Source organism: Mchenga conophoros, linkage group LG1 (assembly GCF_057382185.1).
Source record: "Mchenga conophoros isolate Kocher_MC1m ecotype Shallow Benthic linkage group LG1, M_conophoros_male_GT1.1, whole genome shotgun sequence".
Classification (NCBI taxonomy): Eukaryota; Metazoa; Chordata; class Actinopteri; order Cichliformes; family Cichlidae; genus Mchenga; species Mchenga conophoros.
In genome coordinates this window covers 12,773,679-12,788,695 of record NC_140526.1, presented here as the reverse complement: position 1 = coordinate 12,788,695, position 15,017 = coordinate 12,773,679, and the positions used below count along the sequence as shown (strand labels likewise).

At 37.6% G+C, this 15,017-nt stretch overlaps 1 protein-coding gene across 5 annotated transcripts in view; it reads left to right on the top strand.

Moving 5' to 3' along the window:
- Positions 1 to 15,017, top strand: part of trpm7 (transient receptor potential cation channel, subfamily M, member 7) — a 105,591-nt gene that overhangs the window by 19,179 nt on the left and 71,395 nt on the right. For 3 of the 5 annotated variants that reach the window (XM_085263456.1, XM_085263386.1, XM_085263539.1), the window contains exons 2-7: positions 3,899 to 3,978; positions 5,135 to 5,173; positions 8,779 to 8,986; positions 9,399 to 9,612; positions 13,445 to 13,569; positions 13,727 to 13,898. In XM_085263456.1, coding sequence (XP_085119582.1) covers positions 3,899 to 3,978; positions 5,135 to 5,173; positions 8,779 to 8,986; positions 9,399 to 9,612; positions 13,445 to 13,569; positions 13,727 to 13,898 — 838 coding nt within the window. Of the gene's footprint in view, positions 1 to 2,940; positions 3,122 to 3,898; positions 3,979 to 5,134; positions 5,174 to 8,778; positions 8,987 to 9,398; positions 9,613 to 13,444; positions 13,570 to 13,726; positions 13,899 to 15,017 lie in introns of those variants that run through there. The other 2 variants (XM_085263569.1, XM_085263579.1) reach the window with 2 other exon arrangements.

Here is a 15,017-nt window from a genome sequence, read left to right as displayed (position 1 = left end):
AGTCGTTTGTTAAGCTTAACGCAGGAATGCTTTACAAACATTTAGAGATGGACTTACACACTTGCTTTACTTCTCCCGGGGATAACTTTGTCGGAGATGAAATGCCGGGTTGCTAGCGAAGCTCCAAATGCTATCCAGACCACTGACAGGTCCCGCATGCCACAGCCGCTCTATCACGTGATGCATACTGCTCTGACGTGCTAACGTTCTGAGGTGAGTTACGGCATGTTGCAAGTTTTGTGAGGTGCTTTCGTGATATTTAATGGATCGGATTACATTTTTTATTTTTCTCCGATATCCGATCCAGTAATTTAGGTCAGTATCGGACCGATACGTAATATCGGATCGGTCCATCTCTATTTGAAACGTCAGAAGTCACACCAACTCTGACTTGGTAATCCAAGGTGTGTGCGCGTGTGTGTGTGAAGAGTTGTAAAACTGTAGAACTTGTAATCTCAATTGCCTTTGTTGTGCAATTATTAAAAATAAAGCCACAGAGGGGGAAAAAAACCCAACCGGCTCTGTCTGAGCATGCTGCCAGGGGTAGGGCAGGATGACGAAGAAGGGCTATGGAAAAAAAAATCGTATATTTTTTTCTTATCAGTCAATATAAGTATCTCATGATAGAAATCAAATATGTTATTTCCTTTAAGCTTAAAGGGCTCTTTTTACTCCTCACATGTGAAGATATAAGTTTAATTTTCTTAATCATATACAGTAAAATATTTATTTTCTGTTGAACATGTGAAATGTACTGTAAAATTGTACAACTGTATTTTAACATAGGTGTTTATACATAATAAACTAAAATCTTAATTCCAAATAGGAAGAAGCTTCAATTGGTACACAAGAACACAAACTGGAAAACTAAATTCAATGGCAATTTCAAAGAAATCTGGAAAAAAAGATCTCTCACTTACACACAAACAAACATTATTATTGTTATCATTATTATTGATAATGGTGGTTGAGTAACTATCTTGCTCGGGAGCAAAACATCACCTATTTCCCCCACTATTGTTGCTACTGAGCACAAGAGCCGATCTTGTGCTAGAATTGGTGGACAGTTTCTGACTTTTGCACACTTTGGATTTTACCAGCACTTTGTCTTTTTGTGTATTGTAACTCAAAGTAATGTTCATATCGCCACTGTCAAAAGCTGTAGACCATTGTATCATTTTCTTCTCCCTGTGCAGGAGCTAGAGTATTATACCACATCATTAGTCGACAAAAAGGAAGCCAAAATGGAAAAAGCAGTGTTAAAAAAAAAATAAACAAAAAAAAAACCCCTAACTGAAGCAATTAGTTGAAGTAAGCCTTTGCTTTAAGACTTTATCACTCTTTATCGCTCTTACATCATTGTGGAAACATTTGGGCCACTCTTCTTTTCAATATTGTTTCAGTTCATTGAGGTTTTTGTACAACTCTCTTAATATCCCTGCCACAGTATTTCAATTAGGTTTTGGTCTGCACTTTGACTGGACCATCACAACAACTTTATTCTTTTCTCTTATACCGTTCTGCTGTAGATTTGCTAGAGTGCTTTGATCATCGTCCTGTGGCATGTCCCAATTTGGGCCAAGCTTTAGATGTTAAACAGATGCTGTCATATTTGACTCGAGACTATTTTGTTAATACGGTCAATGACTGCAAGTTACCCAGGTGCAGCTTGTAGTGGTTGCAAAACAATCAAATTCTAACCCCTCCACCACCATGCTTGACAGTTGGCATGAGGTGTTTACGCTGATACCTTGTTTAGTTTTTGCCAAATGTGCTGTCGTGCGTTACAGCCAAACATGTCTACTTTGGTCTTGTCCAGCGGACAGTTACGGGAGTCTTGCGGTTTGTTCACATGCAGTTTTGCAAACCTAAGCTGTGTTGCCATGTTCTTTTTAGAGAGAAGGTTTCTACTGGCAACCCTGCCCAACACCCTATAACTTGTTCAGTCTTTTTCTAATTATACTGCCACGACATTTAACATTTGTCATGCTAACCGAGGCCTGTAGAGTCTGAGATGTTGCTGTTGTTGTTTTTGTTTTTTTGTTTTTGTTTTTTTTGTGCTGTTTCTCTGAACATTGTCTCATTTTGGGTGAATTTCAACTGCTGGGAATATTAACAGCTGTCATGATTTTTTTTTTTTCCACTAGAATTATGGACTTGATATTGTTTGGAAATTGCGTTATAATCCTTTACAGATTGATAGACAGTAATAATTGATTTTTTTTTTTTAAAAGATCATTGCTGATGTCTTTCCATCTTGGCATTATGTTAAGACACACCTGAATGCTCCATCCCCACAAACTGCTAGGACTGATTTAAAAAAAAAAAAAAAAAGTTCTGATATGTTAAAAAACAGCTGAATATGATAAATGGCATTTGTGTAAACATAAATCTCTTTGTAAAGGTAATGTTACTTTATATTTTATTGACATAGAAGTGGAAATTGAACAATAATGTTTGGACCCCCTTGTACCCATATTAATTTTCAGGATCTTCGTTAAGTTGGTGTATTAATCCATGTTGGGACCTTTTTGTTTAAACTTAGTTGCCTTTATTTAATCCTGGCATTTTTTTATGCTGTTCTCCTGTAAATGAGTATCACAGTAAAGGAGGTTTCTTAAAGACTAATTGTAGTGCCTGAGTTGTTGGGAGAGGTTTTGTGTGTACTGCATGAATCACAGTTGGTGGTGTGTTGTCAGTAGCCAACTAGGTATATATCACTGAGGTCTCTGCCCATCCACTAATCCTCTCCCACACCCCTGCCTCCCTCACTTCTTTCTCTCCAGCCTAAGTATAATATCTAGTTTGTCTCAGACACATTCATCTGCCCCCTGAGTGGCTTCTTACAGATTAACTGTGGATGGAGTTTGGAGGCTGCAACCTCTCACTGATCACTCAGCGTTTAACTCGAGCTGGGTCTGTATGGTAACTGTGCAGCTGTAGACTTTGAGACCTGTATGGAAATTGCGTGCAGATCTAACAGCACAGTGAGTTGCTGCTGATGACCCAGGACTCGGGAGAGGCTGTGGGTGTTGTGGTTTGTCCAGGAGATGCGTGAAGGAGCCCTGGTATGTTTCTGTACAAAGCCCTTAAACACAGAGATGAAGAGGAGGACATCCAGGTACAAACTTGGTTGCTTATTGTCACTAGTCAAGATGTGGGATGACATGCTTATTGACATGTTTTCAGTATTTTCTGGAGGCAGATTTAAATCCTGTTGTGTTGGATGTAACTTCTGATCCTGAATTTAAGATGCTTCTGTTTAGTTTATATCAAACAACATGCTGATATTGAGAAATGTTTAACGTGACCTCCGGGAGAAAATGTTGCTCTGCTACTTTTGTCAGATTTTAAGGAATTGTTGAAATGTTTTGGAGAAGGTGTTTGCAGGTTCCCCTCTTTGTGCTGAAGAGATTAATAGTGCTAATCGCCCTTGGGTTCCTCTGAGCTGCTCTGGAGGGGAACAATAAGGCACGAGGCATTAAATGAAAATTCCTTCACCATAAACCTTTGTTACGAGAAAAATGCTGTTGTAGAATTAGAAGGCTGTTTATACTGTTTGGTAGATGCCTCTAACTGGTGTTCCTCGTCAGCTCTTTTTGTCATGATTTTATATGACTGTTTCATTTTTCTCCTGTGTTAAACCTTCTAATCCCCTTAAATTGTTATAGACTAAATCCTGTATTAAGGGGTGCAACATCCCTTTTAGCCTTTTAAGATGTCTTGAAGTTTATTATTTAACATTGTTATAAATAACTTAAAACATACTTTGCTTTTATTCTCATTAAATTTTTCTTTACGTATCTTTTATGTATACTTTTCTTGAATTGCATTTGAGTCCATTAAACATGAGAGACCTCAGCTGCCGCTGCTCACAACTCTTTCTTTTTGTTCACAGTCCCAGAAATCCTGGATAGAAAGCACTTTCACCAAGAGGGAATGTGTGTACATACTTCCAGTGTCAAAGGACCCCCACAGGTATGTGCTTAGACCTACTGTAGTGAGTCTGCTGGTGATAGCCATGGAAACGGCGTAATTGCATGGTGTGAGTTAAAGAAGGCCCAAACCATAACGACTACTCTCCAGAGGCAAAATGAGTCTGTTTTAATGTTTACGTCTGTCAATAAAATTACAGATTTAAGTGTGGGGTTAAGCAAGTGATGAACCTGTGGATCGTGACTTCTTTCAATCTTAGGGATGGGATCCCCCCCCCCAAAAAAAAGCAATATTAGCACTGTTAGCTCTGATATGATGTTTATACCCCAGCTTCAGGTATCTGCTTTATACCGGTGTGAAAGTAATAAAATGTCATCCTCACAGTGAGAATTGGACTAGGAATCTTTTATATGTGTAGATAGAGAGATATATAGCTATCTGTTGGTCTGTCTATCTAGGTCTTTTGACACAGTATTTTTCTGCAGACTTACTGGAATCTTACAATGCAGTGTTGAAATTATATGCAGGCGTCTTCTTGGCTTGGCGTGTCATGAAGGCCACTTATCCACACTGTGTGCATGACAAACATCAAACAGCTCTGTTAAAGGGGCAGTAGTTGCTATAAATACTCATCCACTTTCAGAGAAACGGGAAAGGAAAAGGTGATTTAAAAAAAAAAAAAAAAAAATTTATGTTCCCACCAGCAGCTTATATTTACAGTTAAACAGTCCTTGGATGTCTTCCTTTCTTCTTGTAAACTCACAATAATGATGGGTGACTCGTTTTCCTGTGTTTTCTTTTACATCAATTATTTGCAAACTGGTTATTCTCTGTTAACTGCTATATGTGCGGCTTCTGCTAAATGATTCAGAGGTGTTAGTGAACACAGGCTCATTTAACATTAGGTCAAAGTGTGGCATGTGACTGTGATCAAAGTGAGTCCCTTTGGAAGGTTTCATAACTGTCTCTTGGTTAAAGGCCAACTTAACCGGGCTGTCTGCCCAGGAGACAGTTAACCTTCCTTAATGTCCTTAAAGAACTTTCTCTGCTGAGAACTTCCTCCAGACTTGGAGAAATCAAACCCTCACATTAGTCTTGTTTTAGAACCGTCGTGTATGGTCGGAAATACTCTTCAGATTTATCTATTCTGTTTTTATTTATATTCGCACTGACTGAGTTGTTGTGGCATTTCTTTCAGATGCCTTCCAGGATGCCAGATTTGCCAGCAGCTCGTCAGGTGAGTATTTGTTTGCTTGTTGTTCGACTCATTCTCTGTTATCTGACAGGGTTAGCCTGGCAGAATCCATGCCTAACCAGCTGCTTTACATCAGAATAACCCCCAGAGGTAAATTCTTTGCAATTCCTTTGAAATTCCACTAAACAACAACCTTTACCAGGAAACAATTAAATTCCAGGCTTTATGTGTTAGGATGCGTATTCTCCCCTAAGGCTAGTAGAGGAAGACAGAAAACAAAGCTCAGACTCAATAATGATAAACAATTAGGCTTTTTTGTTTTTAGAAAAATCTGTCATCATTGATCTGTAGATGGTTCATATCTTGGACACACTTTTACCAAGTGTGTCCAGTATTTCAGTTGTGTATATGTTTTAGTAGCTTGCTGCCTCAGAGTTGGAAGTACCACAATACTGTTGCAGTTACACACCCAGGCAGAAGCTTTAAGGGAGACCGGTGTCAACATCTGGCTGACACGAGAGGGAGATAGACAAATGATGGAAATGGAGAAAGAAGTAAAGAGGCTGTGAATTAGATCACCTTTGTCCCTGCCAGTGAATCCTGTCTGGCAATGTTTGGCACACATCTTGTGGAGAATATTAAAATGTTTCTAGAAGCCAAGCCATGCCACTCTGCAGCCCTCCAGGCAGTTATTTTGAACTCACTGTCTAAATAAATGGGCAACTGCGTTCCAACATAAACTCAGCATCTGCTTATCTCACAAAGTCCTGAACAGTGCAGTGCTAACTGATGTTATAGATACAATAAGTCATGGAAATGCAAAAAAACAAACAAACCCAAAAACGTATACCCACAATAATGAGTAGATGATCCTGGCCTTACACAGCTGAAACTGTCAGGATCTGTGTGCATATATCAGCACAATAAGATTAGCTGATGTGGGTTTTTTTTGTAGTGGAATGGTCATAATTTCCGATAACTCAAATAGTTAAGTTATAAGAATAATATGTATTTTTATTTATTTTTTTGTCTCGTGGGTCAATAATACTGCGATTTAAGAGCTGAAGCATAAGAAATTCTCCTGCGGAAAAGGAAATGTGAGAGCCATTTAAATTTATCCTAACATTAGTCCATCAGTTAATAATTTCAGGGTTCGTCTAGATGGTGTTTTAGTGACAAGGGTGTAATATTTTGAAACGGGTGAGACCAAAATCTAACCCAAGCTTATTTTTAGTGTCACTTTAAACGAGTTGCCTTAATGGAGGACTGATTTGTTCACTGTGGCCATTGTACTTGTATGGCAGAATGAGGAGATGTTCATAAGCAATGCTATACTCTGCCCACATGTTTCCCAGATGGATTAAGCTTAGCGCCCCAAAGCAAGTGCCAGTTACTACACCTTTGACCATGAACTGGAAGTTCAAGTCTTGATAGTAATGAATAAATGATGAATGATAGTAACAATAACTTTGTGTCAGCTGGGCATGACTTTGACTTGTCTTGTTACTTATAGAGCTGCTTTGTGAGAATGAAATACAGCTCATTAATTTTAATTTACTAATTACAATTAATTAATTATAATTAATACATTTAATACCCTGCTAAGTAAGTTTGCTCACTTACAAAGAAATGAGACCCCTATTTTTTTTGGAAGTTTCATTTTAATGGAGAAAGACAGAATATCAACCCAAGTTGATTGATTTTGGTGGAGCTAGAATTATAACACAGAAATTATAATCAAGATTTCAGCTGTAAAAAGAATGGGGTACATCAGTGTCATGAAGTTGTTATTACAAAGTATAAAGAATGACATGTGTAAGGGTATGGCTTTGAAAAACAAAACCAGATTCTCATCCAGGTAGCAAACTTCGGCAATGGGGCCAATATGTTGTACCCTCTTTAAGTAGCAGCTTAAAGAGCCGTTATGAGAACTGGATTTCAGTGAATGTGTTTTATTTTATATTTATTTTAAGATTATGTAATGATATCGAGTACATTTGCACTATACCCCCATATAAGCAATATCCCATATTGCTGCAAAAGAGGAAATAAGGGTACCTACTTCTCTTTTTATGTCACAGGTAGACAGAGCCAGACTTAGTACTTCCAGGGGTCGATCTTGTAAATGAAAAGGACAATTTGTTTTGCTGAATTTGTTTTACTCTTCTTATTTATTTAAAGCTGTCTCCATTGTCTTGGCTTCTGCCACACTATGTTAAGAGGCTTTGAAAGATTGTGAAGGTTGTGTGCTAGAGTTATAACCAGAAAACACTAAAACAAGGCAAAACTAGGTCCAATAGTCCAATGAATTGTACAATCATTTCAAATACCTGCACCTTTACTTTATTGCAAAAAGGGTCTTAAACATACAGATGACAAAAAACACATGCAATATTGCACTGATTGACTAAGTCTAAATATACAGTACATGTCCCAGGCGGCTGAGTAGTACCTGAGAATTCTTTGTACACCTGAATGCCATTACTATTAATGCAGGGTTTGACAAAATCAATGGTCCAATGGCCTGGGGTCATTTTTGGACCTGTGACGGTGTTTCCACCAACTAACAGATTAGGTTAAATGAACCCTCACTAATGAGTAGGTTTTTTTTTCCTGATTAAAATGTCACTAGAAGTACTACATTAAAGGTTATTATAATCTTAAGGAATGGGTTTGAACTGCTCCCATTCATCGCTGGTTTGTTTTGCACAGTCATAGCACAACTAATTTAAGAAGTTGTTAAAATGAAAACTAACACATAAATTGCTATATCTAACACAGCATGCACTCCAATACTATTCTCCATTACTGCTATTTCTGAAGCTTTTTTTTTTTAAATATAAATTGTATATAAACAAATTAATTATCCTATATTCTTAATAATCTAGCTGGAGTACGTTCTGTAATTAAATTGGCATTTTTTTGGGGGGGGGGGGGGCTTGTTTAAAAAATATATATAAATAAATGACTAATAATCTCATCTTCTGGCCTATTGGGGGAAGATGTTATTTTGAACAAGGGATCCTATGCACATGTAAACAGTTTTTGTTAATGATGATGTGCCGCTTTAGCTTCTCTGCCTTTTTGTGCAGCTTTTGATTGTCTGCCCATTGCAAACAGGAGGTTTGCTTTGCAGGTGGACAGGGCGTCTGTACTCAGCCAGAGCTGTGTGCCTCACATGACAGTGTTGTCTCGTACACATACAGATGTTAGGAAATCTTAGGGGAAAAAAAAAAACCTAATCTAAAGCCTGAACTTGTTGATTTATAGTGGCTACTTATACTTGGCTGGCATGATTTGAAACTGCAGCAATGTTTATTTTGAGGTGCCAACATTGTCGCAATGTGTGTTTATAGAAAATAATGTAAAAAATAATAGGCTCACATTCATAGTTCAACATAATATTCAGTTGAAGAGTGCAGTGTTTTCCGAAAAACACTTCAGGAATATTTATCAGGTGTGGCATGGATTCCTGTTCCTTGTACTGTTTGTTTCTCTAGATTATTGTTCTGCTTTTGAAAACTCTTGTTGTAATTGTTTTACTGGTTTCCTGTTATTCTTTTTATTTCTTCAAAATTGTATCATGGCTAATAATAATTGAAACGGCAAACATTTGAAAAATTCATCTTGGCTTTTTTTTTTTTAAGGTGCTGCTGTGGGCGGCTGGTGCGCCAACATGCTGGCTTCACAGCCAGCTTGGCCACCAAGTACTCAGATGTGAAGTTGGGTGAGAGCTCCAATGTGCCTATGCCCGAGCTGGAGGAGTGGTCAGTGGAAAAACACACAGAGGCCAGACCCACTGATGCCTATGGTGTCATCAACTTCCAGGGAGGGTCTCACTCATACAGAGCCAAGGTGAGGGGCTAATCCCCTTTGCTGTCTCATGTTTACTTTTTTTTTTATTTTTTTTATTTAACATTAATATAGAAACTGTGTTGGGGGGGGCGGGTGTTCCATCACTGTATTTAAGGTGTGGTGACTTCTACATAGATATCCTTGGTCTTGGAGTTTTATAGGTAAACAACTTTAGGCTCGACTTGATGAAATAAAAAAACAAAACAGTTTGATCAAAAACGGTTTGATAAATAGTGCAGATTGTGTATTTCAATTGATTTTAGCTTATTTTTCCGTGGCACTTCACTCTCTATAATATTTAAAGGCAAGTTTCTTCAATCCAAACACAAATTTATTGTGTGTGATGACCCATCCTTTCTTTGTTGTGTGTTACGCTAACATGTTTTTCTTGTGTTTGTGAAACTGTGGACAGTATGTACGCTTGTCCCATGACACGAGGCCAGACAGCATTTTACGACTGATGCTAAAGGAGTGGCACATGGAGCTTCCCAAGATCCTCATTTCTGTCCACGGAGGAGTTCAGAACTTTGACCTGCACCCCCGCATTAAGCAGGTGATCGGCAAGGGCCTCATCAAAGCTGCTGTCACCACCGGGGCCTGGATTCTCACCGGTGGTGTTAACACAGGTAAATAATCAGAGAAACATTGTTCTTTTTGAAATACTGTGGAAAGGACAAAGTTCTTCTGCGTGTTGTATCATTTTTTAAAAGGTCTTGCAATTCAGATTGATTTTTAAATGAGGAAAGGCATTTTTTTATTTTTGTTGAAATTAGGGAAAATATTGGAAATCTACACTTTTATGTCCAGATTCTCACAATGTACATTTATATGTATATTCAAAAATATTTAAATCTGTTTCTCCAAAAGAAACCGAACAATTATATAAATCAGACTGTTAATGATCAAACTCTTCTTTTACAAAAGCTGCAGATTCATGTTTAACAGGTTGTTCAGTCATTGTGGAAAGGAAGTCCTGTCCAACATGTGCTCAGCGGGAAGAAACTGCGTTATCTGTAGATTAACTTTATCAGCCACAGTGCACTGAGTGGACTCTACCTTTTCAGTGTTACTGGCCTCAATACATTTTGAACAAGTTGCACTTCAAGGATATTAAATCATTATAGCTTTGTTTTTATACTGAAATCAGAGTCTCGGGATGAACATTTTCATGTGGTTTTCACAAATAGATCTTTATTCCCTCAGCACAAGAACTCTGAGGAATAAGTCTTAATAGGCCTCATATTCTCAGCAGTGACTGACCATTGTGGTATCATCTTTATGTTTTAATGAGACAAGAGGCTTCATTAGTTTTGCTACTGGTGGATGGAACCACTGAAACCATCACTGAATGCTGCGCGATTAGACAAAATGTGTTAGAAATAAAACCAAAAGTTGATCATAATGCTGAAAGCATAGCAGCCTCCATTAGGTTTGGCAAGTTCGAACTGGTGACAGAACTTCATGGGTAGTTTGTTTTTGGTGCTGCTAGAAAATGATTGTCAGTCCTGGAACATATTTGATGTAGCTTCTCATGAAGGTAACGCCCATCAATTGTTTGACCAATAGGAAGATATCTGTTGTTGAAATCCTTTTGGTTTTCAAATGAATTGCCAACTATGCTTGATTGGGTGGAAGATTATCTTTTTCGCATATAGCACACAATAAATGGTCTTCTACTAGAAATACTCTGCTTTGGTTTGGGGAAGGGTGATCCCTGGGTGGAGCATGAAAGAGGCAGGATATATGACATTACTTGGTGTGAATTCACTCGACAGTTACCTGTACTATTCTCGCGTAGGAGAAATTGGTCATTACAACAAACCTAATTAAATGTAAAATTTCCTTGTTGAGTCAGCGGATTCTTGGTATAATGAAAAATACACTTATTAATATATCTGAATAAACATGCTTTTTTATTATTATTATTATTATTATTATTAATTTTTAATTCTAATGATAATAATTATAATTTCTATATATTAACAAATTCTTAAAAGGCATTTTTCTTTGGAAGACTCTTAGCCATGCAATCCTACACAAATAAACAGCCCGTTAATGGTGATTCGCTGATGTAGCAGAAGTTCTCTAACCGTGTCATTTGGTTGTGAGTCGAGGCTGATGTGTGTTTGCAGCCACAGTATGGCGTTAAGATGTTGTGGTCTGATCATAGTGTTTAAATCATTACTCACAGGGTCAATTACTCAGACCGGTGATTACTTTTAATCCATCTCTGGTACTTTGGCCAGTTGGGATGGTCTCCCGGCTCACAAATTACTGCTGAATTTATAGGATCCAACAAGTGAGGATTGTGGTTCACAAACAACTCCAGGGCTAATGTACTTGTTGTGAGCTGGTCCCATCAGTGGCATTTTGGTCATTAACACTCTGGGTTTTTTTTTTTTCCTGTTTCTTTTATTTGGACTTATTTTTATTTATTTGGACTCTGCTACCTGACAGCAATGCATGTACTTTAATGAACAGAGAACAAGAGAGGAACATGGGCTGTTATTTTGTCTAAGAATGAGAGAAAATTGAAAAACATAAACTAATGGTAGATTTATCACTTAATAAAACTACATCTGCTGCTCCCCTATTTCCATGGGGTCGCCACAACGGGTAGCTCTGCATTTATGATTTGGCAGATTTTTATGCCAGTTGGCCTTTCTCACACAACCCCAAACAGATTTGTTAAGCCAATTAAATCTGACCTATGAATCATTCAAGTATTAAAAAAGGTGATGGACCAGTGTTGTGTCTGCACACAACAGACAAATTAGCAAAGAACTAATATTAACCATACAAATCTAAATTGTAGGTTTAGGCTTTTTAAAACGCTTAATTTTCTCTTATTTCTTTAGGTGAATCTATGAAAAAGGCCAAAGATAACAGTTTGATGGGCATAGAATTGTATTCTTGCACCAACAAGGTAGTTCTCAAAGAAATGTTAGCCCAAACCTTAGCATGTCTTGACATTGTGTGCAGGGTCCTTAAAAAAAATTGAGAAGATTGGACAAATGGAGGACAAAAGAAGTAGCAGGTCTTAAAAAAGAATCTCCTGTAGCAGATCAACAGTCTTTTAAGAAATAGAAAATTCATCCAGCCTTTCAGTTGAGCCATCTACTGTTCACTGAAGCTTCGCTGGAGTTTTTCTCAGTTGGAAGGGTAGCTGTCGAGAAGCCATTTTTAAAGGAGTGGAAACAGAGAGAACTGGCTAAGGTATGCAAACTGAAAATCAGTGGCAACAGGCCTTATAGAGTGCTGAATTAGAAATGTTTGGTTTAAATTGTGATGATTATACATAGAGGAAGGCATGAGAGAGGCACAACCGTGAATGTCTACAGCTGTCTGTAAAACATAGGAGGTTTTGGGCTGCATTTCAGTGTTGGAGATCTTGTAAAAATTGATGGAATGATGAACCCAGAAAAGTAGTCAGATTTTGATTCACTATGCAATAACATCTGGAAAGCATCTGATTGGCAACGGCTTTGGTTTTTCAGAATGATCCCAAATACACTGGCAGTGAAGTAAAAGCATGCCTCTATGGAAAAGCACAGTAATCCACAACTAGTCTAAAGCTAAGAAACACTGAAGTGTTTAGTTAAATTTGAGAACTGTTTAATAGAAAATGACCAAAATTAGTAACAAACGCATTTTAAAACCGCTTATCACATTCATCAATAATGAATCATGCTGCTTTACTGTGCAGCACCTTACATCGTGCATTAGCAACATTAATTATTATACAGACAGAGAGTGAAGAAGAAAAACATTTAAAACAAACTGATGTTAAATATCATATGAAAACATGTACAAAAGATGTTCACATATCATTAAAGCATGACAAACTAACATCAGAAAAACTAAGGAAGTGTGACTGAAAAGTGTGGCGGATTGTGGCGACAACCACTTCAAATGTTAAAAGTTAAAATCTAAAATAAAGAAGTGAAATATCTACTAAAACTCATTCAGCTGCAACTAAGCCCTCCATGTTTGGACTTCTTCTATGTTCTTAACGCGCAAATAAGTTCTGCCCATCAAAATGTCACGAAAAAGTCAGGTGAATATATCGCCTATTGTCATTTATTGGCCTGATGAATGTCGGTTGGAAACATTTTACATATCACCCAACCTTATTGTCGAGGTTACTTTAAATATAGACTGTTAGTAGGTAGATTTTGAGCATCCTTTAGGCATCTTTCATAAATCTGCTGATATGATGTATTATAGTTTAACCCATCCAATGTTTTTAGTGTCTGAAAGTCAGATGGAGGTTGTCCATTTCTTTTCACAACATTGATTAAATATATCTATAAAATGCATTTTTAATGGTGAAAGATTATGCTGAGATATGTGACTTGGGTGGACAGTTTTATTTCTAATAATAATAAGGAATATTTAGCAGTGGAAACCTTTTTTAAAGAAAGAATAAAAGCTTACTTTTTTTATTTGTTTCTGAAGGTGTAGCAAAACATGTGGGAGATGCTCTCAAAGAACACTGTTCAAGATCATCAAAGAAAATTTGCACTATCGGGATTGCACCCTGGGGAGTGATTGAAAACAGGAACGATCTCATCGGCAGAGACGTAAGATGCAGCTTATTGTGACTAACCTGAATGTTAATGCGCCACAGAAGTTGTAATTTATGTGTGCATATAAAGATATATGTATATATGTGTGTATAGTCTCCTTTTTTTCCTTTACTTTTCTTGCTGTTAATGGCTGCTCTTTTCCACACTGCAGATTATTGCTCCATATCAGACACTACTGAATCCTCTCAGCAAACTAAACGTTCTCAACAGCCTGCATTCCCATTTCCTCCTTGTGGATGATGGGACGGTGGGAAAGTATGGCGCTGAAGTAACATTGCGGCGGGAACTGGAGAAGCATATCAACCTCCAAAAAATACATGCCAGTAAGAACTTTTTTTTTTTGGTCATTAATGTAAAAGTACATGCTTAGTGCTGCAACAAAAGAGCATGCATACACTCACACACACAAACAGATATCAACATACATAAGTCCCATTGCAGCTGAATGTGTGCTGTTCTGGTGCAGGTGAAGACTGTGTGATGTGTCCATGAATGCCACACTTGTGAGATTGACACAAGACTCAACATTGCACTGTAAATATATTCAAAAATCTCAGACTTCGCACTACCCTTGGAACTATTGAGTTGGACAAATTAATCAGTCACTTCTTCTACCATTAACAACAAACACAAGAAAAGAAAACCAGGGCTGGTTCACAAGCCTCTAAAAAGACTCTGACATAAATTGCTAAACACTCCTGAATCTTTACCAGATTCAGATTTTGCTCTTATCCATAGAACCAACACTATCTGGATTTTAAACCGACTCTTTAATAGAAATCCTGCATAATGTGTTTCAAGCATAAAGTGATAGTCTGGAGTTTAACTAGGGCCAGAAAGAAGCACTGGTCAAAGATGATAATAATACACTACAAACCTTTACTCTCACCACCCAACTGAACATTATCATAGCTGAAAGTAAAATGAAAGAAACTATATTCTGGACTTGAAAACAAGCAGCAATAGGGACACCCTGGTCGTTTCCAGCATACAGGAACGTAGAACAGATGAATTTCATGGTGACGAGACTAGAACTACAACCCCCCCCCCCTCCCCCCGCCCCCTGTCAGTAGCATCACATCTCACTGTGTAAACTGGAAATAAAAAAAAAAAGTAACATAACATCCTACACTGAATGTCACCAAGTTTGGACATTATAAACGTAATGAACATATACAATATGCCAAGGCAGACAGCCTTGGCATCAAAGAACCTATATAAATCACATAAAAGATATAATTGATGAAAACTCTACTGTAAAAAAATGTGACCCAATTGCTTTTCTAGTTCCCCAACCCAAATCTGAATCACTTCCTTTTTACTCACAGAGTATTTTACCAATCATTTGCTGCATCTCCCCACTCCTTAGCAGTTTTCTCCGGCTTCTAAACTAACATAGACTGAAATGGCTTGAGATCTAAAGCGCTATAGTGTCCCTTTTT